The following is a 19,680-nucleotide window of genomic DNA, read 5'->3' on the forward strand; positions in this document are numbered from 1 at the left end:
AAAAAGGAAGCAAAATTGACTCAGAGGCATCATTTTCACACAGGGACCATAATCCTGACCTTTCCTTACCTGCAGCTTGAAGGAAAGCTCATGCTTTAGGGCCCTGAGATCATCTAATTGCTGCCTGAGTGCTACTAGTGCATCCTGCTTCTCACAAACATCTTTTTCCAGCATCTTCATGGCCAGCTCCATCTCCTGTCGCATTCCAATCTGCACCTCCAACTCTTTTTCCACATCCTAAAACCAAATATATTTGATACCTGTATTTTATAGAAAGTCTAATGACTGCAACATGGTTCACTTAATACATGATGGCCCTTCCATGCTCTGCACTCCATTAAGTCCTACTATTCCCAATGCACAATAATCATGTGAAACATGCTGCAGGGAGAATACTTTGTTGTTATGATCAAACCAATTTAAAAAAAAAAAAAAAAAAAAAAAAGAGACCCACTACTGCAGCAGCCTAACTAGAACAAGAATATCTCAGTCAGAACCTACAGCAGTGCCCTATACCTATGGTAAGCAAAAGTTTTGATGGGTATGCATATTGGATGCAGGGATATTAATTGGTTAATATTTGTAAGATACAGATATGGAGACTCAGCAAACACCTACTCAGCAATGTGCCTGAAGGTAGGACAATCACTTCTGAAAGAGTATTTTTAGAAGTGGGCTTAAATAAAGCATTCTGCACTATCATCAGTCTTGGCAAGTCTTGATCCATATAACATGCCACTCTTAAAAGCTGATTATTATGTAATGTCTACTAAAGAAAATCAACACTGTTCTGAACCCTTGAGTTTAGACCAAACTTACCAGCCGTAGTTGAGTCTCTTCCTTCAATTGCTTGCGTGCTTCACTCAGTGCATGACCATCTGCAGTTCTGTCTTGCTTAGTTACCTAGAGTTAGCAAAAAAATCAAAGCAGGAGGAAATCAAACTCTCGCAATCTTAGTGTTTGTTATTTACTTCTGCTTTCTTAAAACAAATTTCACAGCTGAAAATTCTGTTAAATGTATTGTCTTTCCTAAGTTAATGCAGCATGTAAATTCCTTGTGAAAATACTTCTTTCCTGTGCCCACACAAGTTATTTAATGCAGTCTGTACATCAGCATAGCTATTCTCAGACTATACACAGTAAATTATTTAAGTATGAACTAATTTGATTAAGCACGTTTGGCATTAAAACCTAAAAGCACACTCCAGAGTAGATACCAGTATCTTCTTTTATGGTTACGAAAAAATAATTCTGGAACAGCTCACTGTATTGTCCAGTAAAAGATAGGATTATATAGCAAGAGCATCACTGGGGGAAGTTATACACACAGAGACACAGAGACACACAGACACCTTGCGGTTGGATTCTAAGATGTAAGAACTTTCTTCTTTAACTCGTTCCAACTCTTCCTGCAGTGTTATAATTCTATTGTTTGCAACTGCAAGCTGTGAACAAAGAAAGATAATCACAATTTAACATCAAAAATAGGTCTTGCTGTATTTCTTCTCTAGGCAGCACTTAACTTTTGAAACACTGACTGCTAAAGTCACTAAATAACAAACAAAAAATACTGCTTATAACAAGAGTTCAGCCTTCACACCTACTTATTCATTATGAGCTAAAATGGAGGCCTACCAATTCATTTCAAGTAGGTCAATAAGCTACTCGGTAACTGTATCTGGTCACAAACCTCTTGAATCTATTACCAGTGACCCTTTGGTCCCCCTGCAGGAAATTCTTTTAATGGAGCTGTGTATGCAGTGCTGGAATACAAGCTGTTAAATGGAAGGAAACACGTCAATTGAATCCCAGCTACATTCTTTGGACTTGAGTGATAAACACACAAACAAGGGAGGCCATGGCCCCCCCCAGAGACCAGTCAGTGACAGGGAGCGGGTGTCCCCTGCAGCCAATCTCACCAACAGGAGGTGGGGGGTGCTCACAAGATAGACAGATCAGAGAGCGCTTGACTATCTACTCCTGGACAGCACACAGGATTCTATGGGCCAGGGATTTTCTGAGCCGATCCCTATTGGAACTCCTAGGAAAAAGATATCACCTTTGACCAACCAGTTAATCAGATTTTAATGCAATAGGCCAAAAGAACTTGGTAAAGTTCTTTCATAGGACAACACAACTCAAGTAGATGACTTCCTTTACACTACAGAAAAAGCCAGCAACATTCTGTGATACTGGTTGACCAACTTCATTAAGTGTCACAACTGGATAAAAGGGGTTTTAAAATGGTAGTGTATCCATAATGGTCTGGGAAATGTGTGAAAGGCAAGGATTTTTGTCGGTGATATCATTTACTGGATCAGCTGCATGGCTGGGATAAACTTAGACAAGCTTTTGAGAGCAATATGTGTAAAACTATCCCAACCATGCAGCTGGTCCAATTAAAAAAAAAAAAAAAGTTACCACCTACAAAAATTCTTCCCTCAAAAACTGAATAAAGAATGCCCTGGCAACCATGCAATGAAGTGACATGTGACTCAATTAAGTGGCTAAGCTCTAATAATAGCTTTGGAGGGCAGCATGTTCCAACATCAGATACATTATACCCTTAAACAGTATGGAGATTTTACTGAGTAACACATAAACAAACAAACACCTTTACACACACTTTGGCACTAAAATTAAATTTGATAAGGGTCATGTTTGCTTAGTACAACATTGATATCTTTCAGGCTGTAAATGAGAGACCATTTGCTACAGCATAATCAGAAAAAAGTCTGTATAATCCATATTGCTTTTTTAATATCAAGTACTTTGTTTTTATTTGCACAATACGCCTCTTCTTCCTTAACTATACCAGCAGATAGTTTCATTAGTGAAGATTCATGTATGCCACAGGAGAGATTCTGAAGCTCTTTATAACTGCACCATATCCATCAAAACACTATTCAGTATGCAGATATATGCACCCCTTTTGATGCGATATAAATGAGCAACACATAAAAGACCATTACTGCATTTTTCCAAATTATTTCTGTGTACTGACTGGCCTCCAGGACTAGACTGAGAGCAGTCAAAGAAAATGTAAAGATTACATTTCAATTACCATTTTCAATTGTTGACAACCTTAAGAAAAACTGATGGAAAAAGTTGAACAAAGCAAGTTTTTAAATAAGATGAAACCCTTTAAAAGTTTTCCTTCTAATTCTTAGCTTACTGGGAATTGCAAACCATACAGAATCTGTGACTACACAATCAGATCAATGCATTGATGCAAAAATTTGCGGTTCGTTTCTTTTGGAGGCTCGCGAATAATAATTCCTCAGGCATACACTATTAGCAACACAAAAGGTATATTTGCAAATAGGGTTGGAGTGGAGACAAAGGACCACTCCGCCCCCGAGGAAACCTCTCAGCTGGCTTTTATCTCTTGTCTCCTGGGCACGTGTGCAGAAACAGGAACTCTTACAACTTATTTCCGGTTCATACAAACATATATGTAAATACGTCACTTCATACGTCGCATGTTCATTATAATTAACTACTTAAGTATGCGGGGCGGATAGGCATATATGCATCAGCTAATTACGCATGCTTAGAAAGCTCTCTAGGTCACCAAAAGTTGAAATTTCCCCTCTTTCAAGGAGACACAGTCAATTGAATTACTGCTTCTGTAATCTGCATGTGAATGTCAGGGGAGTGTGTGATTTAGTGTGAGAAAGGCTGACAGATTGGCCAAGAAAGAAAGGGAGTGATACTTTAGCACAAAGGGTCCTTGGTAGTGTTGCTTCTTATCAGGTACGAGATGCAAACTGTACAGTTCTAACAACACTCTATTCATTATGCATTCCTAATAATATTTCTAACAGCATCCTGACTACGTACAGACAGTCAAAAAGCCTGAGGCTGAATCGATGCAATCTTTGCAGGCTTTTTAAACTGCATAGATAGAACCAATAAGCAAGTGAGCTGACATTTTCAAACAGGAAAGGCAGTCAGACCTGGGCAGTGGCCCATACCAATAGCCAGAGGGCACTATAGCAAGCCTCCTAGCCTGCTAGTCACTTCAGTGAGCTGGAGCCCTCCAATTCCCTAAGCCATGCCCTCTCCTCAGCCTCCCTGCAGGATGAGCAAGGGTGCAGGATGAGCAAGGATTGTTTGGGGGGGTGGGGGAAGGAAGGGGAGGGGGAAGGGCAGGGAGCCGACAGCAGGGCTTGGCTCCACCCCCCAAGCTGGGAGCAGGGGCTGGTGTCCCCTAGTTATGCCCCTTTCTGAGCCTCCAGGCAGGCTGAGGGGAGGGGGCAGAAGGGCAGGCAATTGTTTTAATTCATACAGTTGCCGATTGTCCTCATTGTTGAGTCAGTAAAAGCTGTCAGCACACTTTGTACCCGTTTCAGATTCCCGGTTTATTACACAGTACAACTTGCATTCACCTCTGCTTTAAGTACAGGCTCCACAAGACAATGACAAAATGTCCTTGTCTGAGACACCTACCTCTTCAGTTAGTTTAGTGTTAGATTTTTCTAAAGCATCAACCTTTGCCTGAAGATTGTTCACAGTAGCACTGTCAAATCAAAGAGAAAAAAACTACTGTAATTATATTTAAAGAAACCAATCACTTTGTATTTCTTTGAGATGACAGCATAACAGAAATGAATGCGTTACCTTAAGTGTCTGTTGAGTTCTTCTACATAATTTTTCTGATCCAAAATAGCAGTAATTTGACCATCTCTGGAAACAGAACAAAGAGTCAGATGTTCCTCAAATGCATTTCTCTCAACCTCTCTCAGTTTCATGGCAATAGAAAAATTAGCCCTGGACCAGCTCATTCTTTAATCACCTGAACACTCATCAGTTGCGTTATTTCCCTGAGGGTTGTATATGGAATGGAGGACCCGATAGCACTGGACTACTAGCAAGAAACAGGCTGACCCCATCCAGCCCTTCCCTAATGAGAATGACCCCCCTCCCCAACTGCTTAGATTGTCTCTGAAAGCAGGAATTCCTAACATAGAGCCCAGAGTAGTTATGGTCCCATGCTGAGGGGACTTCCTCAGAAGAAAGAACATAAGAAAGTGAAGCAACATCTTGCCTACGTTGAACCACAAGCTGCTCCCAACCCTCCCCTTCAGATCATAAGCACAAGGATAGTTATCTTTAAAGCTTCACATAAAAATCTCAGTCGGACAGCCCTAATAGGCCACTAGACATTTCTATCTTGGGCAGTTCTCCCATGCTGTGGAAGACAAGATATGAAGCAATGGCTTTAAACTGTAACAAAACAGATTTAGATTAGGTATCAGGACAAACCTCTTTACTTTTAGAACAATGAGGCAATAAAACAGACTACCCAGAGAAGCTGTGGGGAAAGTTCATTGAAGGTTTTCAAAAAACAAACAAACTGTATAAGCATTGGACGGGTGACTTAGAAGCATGATTTTTCTATTTGGGCAGGAAGGGCAATCAGATCTTTGAGGTTTCTTACAACCCTTGATCCTATGATCTAAGGTTCATTTAAGCCAAGTAAAAAACCATATGAACCACAGTAGGGCAATTCCATTGGGTCCAGAAGACTCACTGTGATGCACAGGCATATTTAAAAAAAATGAAGGACAGTTACAAGCTATGCCTTTCTGCAAAATTAGTTACAGCCTTTTGACTTCTGACAAGTTACCAATACAACCTTCAGGTGAACAAAGGTTGGTAAATCTCCATTACAAGATTTGCTGAGGGGAAAAGAAAAATGAAGACAATAACGATTAGCACAAAATTAAAATAAATGAGCGTTAGGGCTGCTTAACAAAACAGTCATGTCACCAGGACCTTCTCAATTAAAAGTTGTAAACAGAACTTTGATGCCATCATTTTTTGGCATGAAATATTAAAAACAATTTTGAAAAGTGAGAAATACAAGAACAAAAAAAAAAAAAAAGTTGACCCACCCACACTTCCTCTCCCCACAGCCTCAGGCCCATATCTGCCACCCACTCCCCCACTCCCACTTTTACTCTTGCTCTATGCCAGCATGCTCCATCCCTGCTCCTATCTGTGGCACAGAGCACAGCCTCAGACCAGCCCTATGGCAGCAGTACGGACATTGCGCTGCTGCTATGGGACTGCACTGGGACCAAACCAGGCTGCAGCACAGATACAGGAATCTGCCAGCACTGGAGCAAGGTAAGTGGGGGGCGCTGAGACTGAGCGGGGACAGAAGTGGCAGAGGCCCAAGCCTGCATAAGACAGGTACAAGGGGGAGCAGGGGGAACTATGGTAAATACAGTATTCAACATAGATCACATACTGATATTGGAGGCTGAGCACCTATCCCTGCTGGTTGCAGAACCATTAAAAAAGAGTACACAAAAAACCTGGGGTGCTTGCAGACATAAAAAACCTCCCAAAAACAGCAGTTTAAACTGGGTGCATTCCCGAGCCAAGCCCTATACATACCCAAAAAGAGGCAGCATGTTACTTCATCCTGGATTGCCCAACGTCTGTAAAGATTGGGCACTTTTGTGGAGTTTTTTGGCACTTTTAATTAATAGCTCATTGAATAAACTTTAGTTAACAGCACCAAAAAGTCCTGCTGAAGCACCTGATCTTTACAGAGGCTACAGAGCCAGGTTAAAGTAACAAACATGCTGCTTCTTTTGGTAAAGTATTATTTTTTGTTTGTTTTGGGGTTTTTTTTTTAAATGTCTGCAAGCAGCCTCAGTTCCTAAACTGAAGGAGCTGCAGAAAAAGAGTTTCTTTTACTTCTGATAAAGAATGTTTGTTTTATTTAAAAAAAAAATTCTCCCCATGTTAATTTGTAGTTACATCAATACAAGCACAAAGAAGCATAGGTTTTGCAGAATCTTTCCTCTTCTTCTGGTTGTTAGTTTCTTATTTGTATGTTGTAACCAGAATTCAATTGCAAGTCAAGAAAACCATACTGTTTTTGTTAAAAATGCAGGTTGGATTATGGGGTAACTAAATTCTACTGAAAAAACAAAAATAACCCAAGGGAAAAAAAGCACATGCATTTGCCCTTGTACTTACCCCTCATTGCCCTTTGTGCTGTTCCCATCCTTCAAGTACATGGAAAAATCAATAACTCCAACCTACATGGGAAGAATTTAGTATATTTAGGAAGAGGTTACAATCATGTGTAAAATAACAGTGTTCTTACCATAAATATACAACACCAAATTTGTATTAAGACACTGTGCATTTGAGAGCAATGCATTTTCTTCCAATTTATAATCTAAAATAAATCCACTATATTAAACTGATTAAAATGAAGATGAGTTCAAGTGAGAAATCAGCTTGTTACTACTTACAGTGTTGAAAGAAGGGAAAAATAGAAGATTCTAACCAACACACTTGTATGTACAGCTCTCATGGCTAGTGTAATAGAAGTGCCCATTAACTTACTTCCCTTTGGTTAATACATACACAAGCACACACACTTCTAGGAAAAACAAATGCAAAATAACATCTCAAGCCAGAGCTACAGAAGCAGCATCTCCCTCCTCTTCAGCTGTCTCCTTCCCATGCCCAGAAAGGATAGCAGGGTGGGGGGAAAAAAAAAAAAATTGCTGCAGTACAAAAAGATAGCAGTGGAAAGTGCTCTGGCAGGAGTTTTCTGCAAGGGATGTTACATCTACGTGACCAAGCCAAGTATAAAAGATCTTTTGCCACTGGTAAATATCAAGAGGAAGCTACTGAAATCGTAGTAGTAATAGTAGTAACAACAACAGCAGCAACAACAGTAATCATCATCAATAAAAAAACCCCACATTTTGGCAGCATTTTTAGCCAACTATACAAAGGAACAAACCAAAAAAACAAAATAAGGAACATAATCATAATAACAAGTTTACAGAATGTTTCTTAATTAGCCAATGAGTATAAATTTAAAACTACCAAATCGTACACCAGCAGAAATTAAGCGCATGAGAATTCATCCCAGGAACGAATATTCATCAGCTCTTCAGTACCTGTGAATCCAGGTCTTCTCCTTTCATGCAGAAGTTTGCATCAATGACATTTAACCCCACTAAGAGGCCAGCAATTATGGCACCTTCTTCTTCCATCATGAGTGCATTAGGCTCATAAAATTCACTGAAAGACATTAATGCGAGACAAGGGCTCCATATGAAAGGAGTTCCATAGGTACACATCAAACAGCTATAAACTCTTCCTATGTGTTCTAGCTTTGGCTACTCCAATACTACTTGAAAATCATTTTTAACATACAGGTAGAGACTTGTTCACAAGATTAATATTAAAATTAAGAATATTGCACCTCCTATTTCTATTCTAAGCTTCACTCAAACAAGATCACCCCCATGTTTGCCAAATGGCAATTTTAAGCTTCCTCACCACTCAGTAAAATTGAGGAAACTGAAAAAAGTATCACTCACTGAAAACCTAAAACTTATGACAAATAAAAACATCACCCCAATTATCACATACTGTTACTAAGCATTCACTTTGCACTTTTTGCCCAAAACTGGCAACATATTTTTGAGAAGTGAGTCATTATTCCCACTTTATGGATGGGGAAAAAAGGAAGCGTGAAAGCAACTCACCCAAGATTAAATAGCAGGTAAATGACAGTCAGAAGAAAATCCAAGCATGCCTTATTTCTACTTCTGTGCCCTAGAACCTGGAGGACAACACTGCCTCCTTTTTATGCAGATACATACATCTTACCTCTCATTACCTAAATAATATGCAATAATTGATTCTGCTTCGCACTTTTCTTTTCATTTAAAAGTGGAAGACAGCGACTTTCAAATCAAAAGCAGAAAATCTGACAACCCAGAAACTAGCTCTAGATTTCACCAAAGCTGTTCTCAAACAAAGGGAACAGTATTGCTGTGATGTCACAATTGCAAAATAATAAACGAATTCCATTTGAGACATACCTCACCAGGGAACACTGAGTTAAAGTAAGCTCTCGAATTCAAGAGAGAAGGAACTGCTCACCTGAGAAGATCCTTTCTGTTAATTAAGGCTTTCATGTATTCAGAAAGCTTCTTCTGCATTAAGGCCAGACGAAGCCAGGCTCTTCCTCTACCCACAGGCGTCCTAGCAGAATTCAGAAACAAAAACACAGTTACTTACATACATGGCACATATTCACATAGAGTTTTAATGTTATCTATGTTAACTCAAAGCTGTATTTTGAATGCATTGTTATGGGTAAAAAACTGACTGTAAATAAGAAATACCCATGCAATCATCTGTCTTTGTTTCTTCTTCCTTTTATTACCTTCTATCCTCTTCCCCCTTCTTCCCATGTGCTGTCTTATCTAGACTAGGGTGTCAAAGTTGTTTGGTTCTGTGGGGTTTCCTGAGACTCAGACAAAGCTGGTGACCAAAAACCCTGATTATAGAGGTGGGAAAAGAAGGCGTAGGAAGGTGAGTAGTTAGTTAGTTCACTTATCGTGAAACAATAAATGACATTCTAGAAACTCATAATGAATTTTTAAAACATTCAATGGTAAGGAAGTGTAAAAGCGGATGATATTCACAACTGAACAGTTATTTTTTTCCTTAGCTTTTACTCCAAAACCCCGAGGTCAGCCCAAACAGTGACAAAATAAAAGAACACACACATAGCAACTATGAAAGACAAAAGTCATTTTTTTAAATGCAGTTATGCTATGTAGGCAGCATGCCACTTCTTCAAGCATTTTGGTGCTTGCATTTGGAGACAGTCACAGAAGATGGCTGCTAGGAGATGCTGCTGGTTTTGGTTCTTCCCTCAGCAGAGTAGCTCCTGCAGTGCTATATGGCTTAATGGTGGGGAAGGAAAAGGAGGCAGGAAGAGCTCAGGAGAAAGAAACAGGGCAAGGGGTACCTGCCCCTAAAGGAAGTGGGAAGCAGAGAGAGAGAGGGAGAGCACATGTTAGGAGGGAGGGTTAAAAGAGGAGGAAAATATAGCGTAAGGGAGCGAACATGTACACATGTGTGTGCACACTGACTCCTGCAGGACTGAGGGACAAGGCATGTAGCCTTTCTGCCCTTGCTGTGCTAACAGATGACACTATGATGCAACAAATGAGGCAGGCCACCTACACAAGGGCATTCTTGGGTTCATGGAACACTTGACAATTTTTGACTGTGGTCGTTATTTGAATAGTCAGTTGACTGGCTTTCCCAACTCTAGTCTGAATTAACACAACAGGGATTCCCACACACCAGTCTGTCTGTCTGCTTTTTCCCCCTCGCTCTCTCTGAGGCCTTGACCTTCTAAGGGTCCAAGAAAGCATATTTAGAATGCTGTTCTCCACGTGCTAGGTAATATTTGTATCATGAACAAGAAAGTTTTCTGGTTTTAAAGGTTCACCTTTTATTTTTATCTCCTTTCTCCATTTCTTCTGGCAAGTAAAATATACATAGTTTTATAAATATAGGCATTGATATGCAGGATCACACCAGTGGCTCACTGGGATTGTATACAATGGCCAGTATTCAAAAGCAAAGGCAGGCATAAATCCCAGAGTAAACAACAACATAATTCCAAGGGGGGAATCTAAATTTTAACACTTTGTAAACCAAATAACACCACAGACACATATACACTTTCTTTTCTATGATCAGAGAGAGGTAGGTAGCTGTTTGACTTCAGACTAAGGTAGAGGTACACCTTGCTTTCTGCCTTTCTCTTCAAGTATAACTAAAGACTTTGCCCCTCACTGTCCATTTAGAGGTGTCCTTTTAAAAAAAAAAAAAAGGAAAGGAAAAAATTCTATTGTGATCAACTTCCATGTTTTGTATCAATTACCTCCAGAGGTTTTTAAAGTATTTCTTCATGATCAGAGATGGTTAGCCATGTTAGTTTTAAATCAGGTAGAAGAAAGGGAAGAGTGGCACCTAAAAGACTGACCGACTAATGAGGTAATACCTCTCTGAACCAGTCTTCAACATGCCACCCTGCCCTACATCCTGTCTTAATCAGTTTTAAGTTCACTGCCTTTAATCTTATTGCATGGCCCCCAGATTTTCTATAACAGGAAAGGGTAAATAGGAATGCTAGCCTGCCATGCCAGCACAAACACACAAACTGAACCTACATGAACTCCTTCATTAAACTTCAGTAAAACCAATGGGACACATGGCTGTGCCTACACATCACTCACAGGGTTAGAGCTTCAGGTAACGGATGCCTTGGTAAATCAGGAGACCTTCCCTATGCCTGTGTGTCATGTCAATTGCTCATCTCCTCTCTGAATTAAGGAGTCACTCTTTCCTCTATTTTTGTTTGGAAGTCTACATCTGCTATCGTTTTTGCTATACTTCTCCAGATACCCCACTTCAAAAAATATATAGCACAAATAGGAGTTAAGCAAAACTAAGCATACCAGCTAAGGTAAAAGTGTCATAAGAAGCAAGGGTGTGAAATTAATTTGGCCTGTCAGGCTTCTTGTGGGCTGGATGACCCACAGTCTGCAACAGCAGTCTTAATCCCCACAAAATGTGGGACCCAGAGAGTTAATGAAGCTGCCACTCAACCCCCCCCTTTCCTTCATTGCTGCCATTTTCAGTTGTCTTGATATATAAAATTATTCCCTCTACTCCACAAATTATTACCTTCCTATTAATATTTTTGACTGTTTGACCACTACCCCACCTTCCTTTTTAAAAATCAATCTTTTCAACAAGTTCAGATAGTCACTGCTATACACCACATTTCCATATATATCACAGAAAATTCTTACGCTATATTTTCCTCCTCTTTTAACCCTCCCTCCTAACACACTTCCTCTTGAATCAGACTGGAGAGAAAGGGCTGTTTCTTTTCTCAGAATTCACTGCCATTCATTTATTCCTGGCATGAAACATACAGTTGATTTTTTACAATGAGAAAGAACATCCTTCCTCAAGACAATCTTTTCTTTGAGAAAAAAAACTGAAGGCCCCATCTACACATGACACTTAACACATGATTAGCCAGTTAATCAGGTCTTAAGTGGTCACCTGACCACACATGCAATCTATTAATGGCATGATTAAAACAGGGATAAGCTACAAAGTTATGTGTAATGACTCCGCAGCTGCTTCTTATCATGCCATTAATTGATCATGTGGCCAGGGCGCTTCATCACCTGATTAGATTTCCTAGGTGAGGGGCCCATGCGCACCTGCAGCCTAGGAGCTCCCACCTGACACTAGCTCCCAGCCACAGGAGTCCCATCATCTGACATGGTGTCCCAGCCACAGGGGCACCCCATGCACTCCTGCAGGTGCAAGACTGCAACTGATACAGTGTCCTGGCCACAGGGGTTCATGGGGTGCCCCTGTGATTGGGACACTCAGCTGTGGGGCTGGGACCCAGGGTCACCTGATGGGGCTCCCAGCCATGGGATCATTCAGGGGGAGCCTGGGATCAGGACTGGGCTCAGAATCAAGCTCCCCCTGCGCCAGCAGTAAGGTGTGGTTGGGTTCCAATTTGTGATCCCACAATCATGCCTCCTGCCAGCCACATGTGGCATGACAGGAGGTACAACTGTGTAGAGGGGCCCTTAGATCCATTTGTACTGACAGGAAATGGCAGAGGATACATTTTCTCCCCCCACCCTAGACCCTTCCCTCCTTAGAATTAGTCTACTACTTACAATTAAAGCCTACAGGATTTACCTGTAAAGCAGCAGAACAGGATTTTACTTACTTAAGACCTGGTAGATCTTTAACACTTGCTGTGATCTCAGCAGCTTCAGGAACAAGCTTCTCTACCAACTCTAGAGGTCCCCAAAATGACTTATTTTGCCCAAGAAAAGTCTTCTTAGCTAAAACAAAAAAAATATGAATATAAAAAATTAACAGGTCTTATACCCACACCATCTAAATACATCCTCAGGCTTGTTCAAAATTGAACTGAAAGCAGATCTGAGACCTCCAGGAAGTTTTCTTTTCAGAAATATTAATGACAACACTGTTTTATTTTTTTATTTCTCTCTTGTAAATAAGTGGGTTCAAGAATAGATTCTCAAAATGGTGGAGTGCACATTAGACAAGCAGGATTGATTGCCTGTCATGTTTATGGGCAATATTAGTATAAAGTAAATGAATGATGGCTTAAAACAAATGCTGCCATAAGCAGATATTAAATATGGCATGGAGGAGACATGAGCAATACCCAAGGACAACGTGGTGGTATACCCTCGCCCCAGCTCCTGAGAAAGGCGCTAGAATTTCTACCAGAATGCTGTCACTAGACTTTGCTGTAGGGCACTTGGTCAGATCTGAATCTTGTTAGGAAATAACTCCACCACCTCCTGCTTTCTGACCCTTCTCTTTCCCCTGCAGCTTCCAGAATCTTGAGAAAGTAGGTTCCCTTAGTTAACCTCTGGTGCCCACTTTAAGCAGCAAGAGCATGAAATGACACTTTCACAGTTTTGCTGGATTCTGAACAGTGACAGTGAAATCAATCAGACTGTTATTAACATGAAGCTATGGACACCAGTAGTGGTACTACAGCTGTCTCTGCAGACCTGGATAGACAATACTGCAGTAGTTCATATACAGCTCATATCCAGGGGGTTATTTTCACAACTGTATTAGAAACTTATTCTTGTTGCATCTTTCTTAAAATTAAAAATTAATGGTTTAGATGCACACACCTCACCCAAGATATCTTTTCGCCCCTTAGTGAAAAGGAAAGTGGATTTTTTTCTTAAAACCTACACCTACTGGTGCTAAAATGATAAAAATAAATCTCCCTTAGCATAATTTTACTATAACCAGCAATGAATCAATTTATTCAATGAGTAATCAAAAAAGCCATCAAGCTACCCAAGAGGTGACTCAATAGCCGCCTACAAGTAGGTTAGGGGTGAGCATCAAGATCTAGGGGAGCAACTCTTCAGGAAGGCACCCCTTGGGAGGACCAACGGGCACAAGCTAATTGAGGGAAACTTTAGGCTGGACATAAGGAAAAAATTATTTTCTGTTAGGTTAACCAGAATCTGGAACACACTCCCAGCAGAGGTGGTACAGTCACCATCCTTGGAGGTGTTCAAGAGGAGACTGGATAAGTACCTCATTGAGCTCGTTTGAGTGCAATAACCTCCTGCCCATGGTAGGGGACCAGACTTGATGATCTTGCAGGTCCCTTCTAATCTTTTGATTCTATGAGTCTATAGTGCTTGGAAGCAGCTACTAAAATAGCATTGCAGGAGATCTGTACAAAAGCTGCAGAAAGTTTAGACAAATCTCCAATTCATTTTCAAAGTAAATGCTCTTTTCATCCCCCAAAGTAGTCATTTTACATATTTATTACATTTATAAGCTGTTTTTCCTGACAAAGGCTCAGGGCAACTTGCAGAAAAGGGTAAATAACCTATAAATCAAGTGAATAAGAGAACAAATAGGAGAAACAAAAACTTGTAAAAGCCAACAGAGCAGGGAGTGGAACTCATTTGGCCCCCCAGCCCAGAACTTTAAAAAGAACCAGGTATGCCAGCCAGATGATTATATACGCATAGATTTCTTCTGCTTTATGCCATGCCACTTCTGCTGCAATCACCTCGTTCAGTCCCTTCATAGATTTCATAGATTGTAAGGGGCCAGAAAGGACCTTAGATCATCAGGTCCAGCCCCCTGCACTAGGCAGGAAAGACAACTGGGATCAGGTGACCACAGCAAGGTGACTGTCCAGTCTCCACCACCTCTGGAGGGTGATTGCACCACCTCTGGAGGGAACTTATTTCACAGTCTGGACACCCTAACTGTGAAAACATTTATAATCAGACTTGCCAACATTAGTCTAAAAGTTATGTATGTTCTTAAAGCAAAACTACCTCACCTTCCCCACCTCACATTCAGATCTGCTATACTATCCCAACCGTCTCCCCTAGTAGGCTTTTAAATTTAACATTCTTACCTTTCAAGCCATGTTTAAGGCAGTGCTCCATCACTACAAAGAACTGCTGAAGAGGTGCATAGTCCGAATCCAGTGTTCTGCCCAAATTAAGTGCTGACTCAATCAACCCCTTTATACTCAGTTTAGCCATATTCATTAGATTCATGCGTTCATTAGCCATGAGATAATTAGGATCTATAAGAAAACAAAAAGGCAGTGTTTGGTGACAAAAACAGTATTAAATATCATAAAATATTATTCTCTATTGCCTCCAGAACAAAATTAAAAGGGTTAAGACTTTGAAAGGCAGTCATTTACAGCCTACTCTTCTTTTTTATTAAGAAAAATTGAAAATCTGCTCCACCAGAAGTGATCAAAGGCTCTTTTTATTGACAGAAGAGGGAAAACCATATCTGGAACAGGAAAAGCAAACTCAAGCTACTTTCATTCTGCTAAATAATTAATAATCTGAAAAGGAACAGTGCTGGCAGACATGCATTAATACTTTACTTAATGTCTTACAATATGCTGCCACTTAATCTGGGGAGTGATGCGACTTAGCTGTATGCAAAGAGGAGTGACCAGAAGGACCAGTAATTAAATGCCAGTAAGGTAGATCTAGCTTGTAATTGGTCCTTCTCCTATGGATATACAAGATGTTCCTCTGCCCCTTAAATATTTATCCACCTAACTCAGTTTCTACCTAGCCTCACATTGCCATTTGAAATGCAATACACTCAGAATTATTACATCAACATGACTAACATGCCACCTTTCTTGTGACTACCAACCAGACAGGCAACCATTATATCATCTCTGAGGCCTCCCCAACATACCTACTACCATCCAAGTCTTTTACCACTTTTGACACTTTACTTCCACTGCAATCATCATTAGCGGTTGATGACTATGATTTTGATTCCAGCCTCTAAACACATTTGACAATATGCTAACTGCATGCAGCATCCCCAAACACACCACAAATTCAGATTATTGTCATTGCTGGAAACAGGGTAAGAACAAGACATTTTCCTATTCAATTGCTCCAACTTCCCTATCTTCAGGCCTCTCTTTACCTTACCTATACCCCTACTAGCCTATACAAAATGGTTATGCAAACATCTTTTCTTCAACTTTGACTCCTTACAGATTTCCATATTAGAACCCAAACCAGACAAGGAATCTAGTTACAAGTGTCATCCCATGACCTGGGTGTAAAGCAGCAATCCAAACTTTCAGTGTGCCCAGAAAGAGGTAGTTAACTGTGTTAGTCTGAAGTCTGGCAGAAGGTAGGGCAGGGTGATACCTAAAAGGCTAATTTGTTCAGAACAGCATATGCTTTCATAGGCAACAGCCTACCTCATTGCATGCACAGCATTCAGGCTCCACCAATACTGAAGTATAAACTTTCAGGGGAACTTGTTACAATAACTAAATCACTGGCGATGCGTAGGGGATGCACACAGGTGCATGTGCACCCCAAGCTTGGTGGTGCACCCCCTGCAACAAGGCACCACCAACACTGTCGGCGGTGCCTGTGGGTGGTCGCCGCTCGCCCCCCTGCCACCACCAGCACTACAGCTGCCTGTGGGAGCTCACTGGTCACTGTCACCGTCACTGCCTGCAGGAACTCGGTGTGCCCCCCGCGCCTAGACTGTTGCCTATGAAATCTTATGCCTCTCTGAAGGAGGCAGTCCCCACCCTGACCTACCTTGTGTATACAGCAAAAGCTATAGTCTATTTCTGGGAACATACATAGGAAGGCCCTGGCCACTGTACTATTTAGCTGTTCCAACAGATTCCCCCAAATGGTACATTTTAATGCAAATGGGAGCTATATAGGAAGAAAAAAGAAATCATACACAGGTATAAGGGAAAGCGTAAAAATTTCACTTCAGTGCTTTTACAAGTCCTCTCTGAATACCTGTCCTGATGGTCCTTTTAAAGTCTCATCTGCAACTGCCTTTTTTTCATTCCTGCCACCCTATAAACCAGGGCTGTCCAACTTCCAGGTAGCTGGTGGCCCCCTCACAGTGCCAGCTGCCTTTCCAAGGACCACTTGGCATTCAAACCACCCCCCTCCAGCAGTCACCCCAGCACCTCCCCCCCAGGTCTGTGCACAGCATGAGCACCCTTGTTTCTCACCCCCCCAGCTGGGCTTGTGGCATGAGCAGTGCAGTTCCCCTCCCAGCCATGTTTTCTGCCTACCTGCAGTGCAGGCAGCTGACTCCTGCTTTTGCTCCATATGCACATATAGAACATGGACACCCTGGCTTCCCTGCCATGTGTACAGCACAGGCACCCTGACCCCTCCTGCTGTTTTACCCCACCCCTAGGAGCAGGGGCAGGAAGCAGAAACTAGAGGAAGGTAGGGGAGTCCAAAGAACCCAGCTCCCATGATAGGGAAGTGACAGCTAGGTAGGAGTCTGCGGGCTGCCAGCTGGACCACCCTGCTGTAAGATTGCTTCTTCTCCCTCCCCTTGGTATACTATACCAATGGGCATATGCCCCTGAGGCCTCTTCCCTGCCTCCTGCAATCATATCTGTTCAGCCAGGCTGTCTAGCTATAATGATCAACCACCATTTCATTCATTTTCATTTAAACTAATGCTCTCATTATTTTAGACAAAAGGATTCCACTCTCCACAAAACACATTCTATCCATTATAAACCTGTCTACAAGCACTTATGTCAGTCCAGGTGCAATTCACCCATTTACATTTGTTAATGGCTTTACTATGTTTAGCAGCAGAAACACAACAGAGAAGCACTCGAGTGGATCCATACAATGTTGGTTTGCCAAGAAAAATGTCCAGTATCTACAAGGAAGTAAAAAAATATTTAAAATAAAAAATATTTTAAATGAGCTGTTGAACTGGAACACATTGAGGTGAGGGAGTTCCCCTGCCCTCCATTAATGCTGGCCTTGTGAAGGAATACCTTGAGAGGCTGGATACCTTCAAGTCAGCCAGCCCTGACAATCTACACCCCAGGGTACTCAAGGAGCTAGTGAGCATCATAGCCCAGCCTCTGGCACGAATCTCTGAAAACTCCTGGTGCTCTGGTGTAGTGCCCGAAGAGTGGAAGAAAGCTAATGTGGTGCTTTTCTTCAAGAAAGGGAGGAAAGAGTATCCCGCTAACTATAGGTCCATCAGCCTGACTTCTATCCTGGGGAAGATCTTAGAAAAGTTTATTGAAGAGGCCATCCTTAAATGGACTGGCCAACGCCAACATCCTAAGGGATAGCCAGCATGAGTTTGTTGTGGGTAGGTCTTGCTTGACCAAGCTCATTTCCTTCTACGACCAGGTGACCTATCACCTGGACAAGGGAAAAGAGAGATTCATGTCACACACGTATCTTGACTTCAAAAAAGCCTTTGATCTGGTATCCCATGATTACCTCTTGGCCAAAACTGGCCAATTGTGGCCTTGGGTCCACCATGATCTGCTGGCTGGGAAACTGGCTCCGTGGTCAGACCCAGAGGGTAGTAATTGATGGAAGTCACTCATCATGGTGTCCTCTAACCAGTGGGGTCCCCCAGCGCTCTGTCCTGGGACCCATATTGTTCAACATCTTCATTAATGATGTGGACATTGGAGTCAGAAATGGACTGGCCAAGTTTGCCGATGACATCAAACTTTGGGGCAAAGCATCCACGCCAGAAGACAGGCAGGTGATTCAGGCTGACCTGGACAGGCTCAGCAAATGGGTGGATGAGAACCTGATGGTGTTCAGCACTGAAAAATGCAAGGTTCTCCACCTTGGGAGGAAAAACCTGCAGCATCTTTATAGGCTTGGCAGTGCTACGCTGGCTAGCACTATGGAAGAAAGAGACTTGGGGGTTCATCACAAGATGAACATGAGCCTGCAATGTGATGCTGTGGCTAGTAAAGCAACCAAAATGCTGGCTTGCATCCATAGATGCTTCTCAAGCAAATCCCAGGACGTCATTTTCTCCTTGTACTCGGCCTTGCTGAGGCTGCAGCTGGAGTACTGAGTCCACAGTTTTGGGCTCCACAATTCAAAAAGGATGCGGAGAAGCTTGAGATAGTCCAGAGAAGAGCTACGCACATAATCAGAGGTCAGGAAAACAGACTTTACAAATGACATGAGAGCCATGGGGCTCTTAGCTTGGAAAAGCGCAGGCTCAGGGGTGATCTGATGGCCACCTGTAAGCTTATCAAGGGTGACCACTGGTACCTGGGGGAACATTTGTTCACCAGAGCGCCCCAAGGAATGACGAGGTCAAACGGTCATAAAACTTACTACAAGACCGTTTCAGGCTGGACATCAGGAAGAATTTCTTTACTGTCCAAGCCCCCAAGGTCTGGAACAGTCTGCCACCGGAGGTGGTTCAAGCACCTACACTGAACACCTTCAAGAGCAAATTGGATGCTTGTCTTGCTGGGATCCTATGACCCCAGCTGACTTCCTGTCCTTCGGGCGGGGGGCTGGACTCAATGATCTTCCCAGGTCCCTTCCAGCCCTAATGTCTATGAAATCTATGAAGTTGGGAGATTGCTCTACTTAAATACCAGGGATGTACTTAGGGAAGTATGGACATGAATGATGCCTAGACAGAAGTCACCTAGACATCAGCAATATAACGATCCGAAGGCCACTATTTTATTTTCTTATAACTGATATCCACCTACGAGCTCCATTTGTTGGGGGGTGGGGGGAAAGACAGAACAAGTGACAAAGAAAAAACTAAAGGAAATGCAAGGAAAGCTCTTTATTTATTTTACATGATGCCCTTTATCACTGAACTGAAGATTGCAACTGTAATTACATGCAAATCGCACAGAGAAAAAAAAAAAACAGATCAGCCAAAAAGGCTTCAGAGCTTTCCAATATAAACACT

At 41.8% G+C, this 19,680-nt stretch overlaps 1 protein-coding gene across 6 annotated transcripts in view; it reads right to left on the reverse strand.

The window, feature by feature from the left end:
* The window catches only part of RUFY3 (RUN and FYVE domain containing 3), a 93,424-nt gene that overhangs the window by 34,754 nt on the left and 38,990 nt on the right, over nucleotides 1–19,680 (reverse strand). For all 6 annotated transcript variants that reach the window (XM_090031976.1, XM_090031975.1, XM_090031977.1 and 3 more), the window contains 10 exons: nucleotides 14,837–15,010; nucleotides 12,623–12,740; nucleotides 8,935–9,036; nucleotides 7,941–8,064; nucleotides 7,000–7,061; nucleotides 4,624–4,689; nucleotides 4,453–4,522; nucleotides 1,353–1,445; nucleotides 820–903; nucleotides 70–237 (listed from right to left, as the gene is read on the reverse strand). In XM_090031976.1, the coding sequence (XP_089888102.1) occupies nucleotides 70–237; nucleotides 820–903; nucleotides 1,353–1,445; nucleotides 4,453–4,522; nucleotides 4,624–4,689; nucleotides 7,000–7,061; nucleotides 7,941–8,064; nucleotides 8,935–9,036; nucleotides 12,623–12,740; nucleotides 14,837–15,010 (1,061 nt within the window). The remainder of the gene's footprint in view (nucleotides 1–69; nucleotides 238–819; nucleotides 904–1,352; nucleotides 1,446–4,452; nucleotides 4,523–4,623; nucleotides 4,690–6,999; nucleotides 7,062–7,940; nucleotides 8,065–8,934; nucleotides 9,037–12,622; nucleotides 12,741–14,836; nucleotides 15,011–19,680) is intronic.

The sequence above is a fragment of the Crocodylus siamensis genome, chromosome 2 (assembly GCF_052110815.1).
Source record: "Crocodylus siamensis isolate JL-2025a chromosome 2, ASM5211081v1, whole genome shotgun sequence".
NCBI lineage: Eukaryota > Metazoa > Chordata > Crocodylia > Crocodylidae > Crocodylus > Crocodylus siamensis.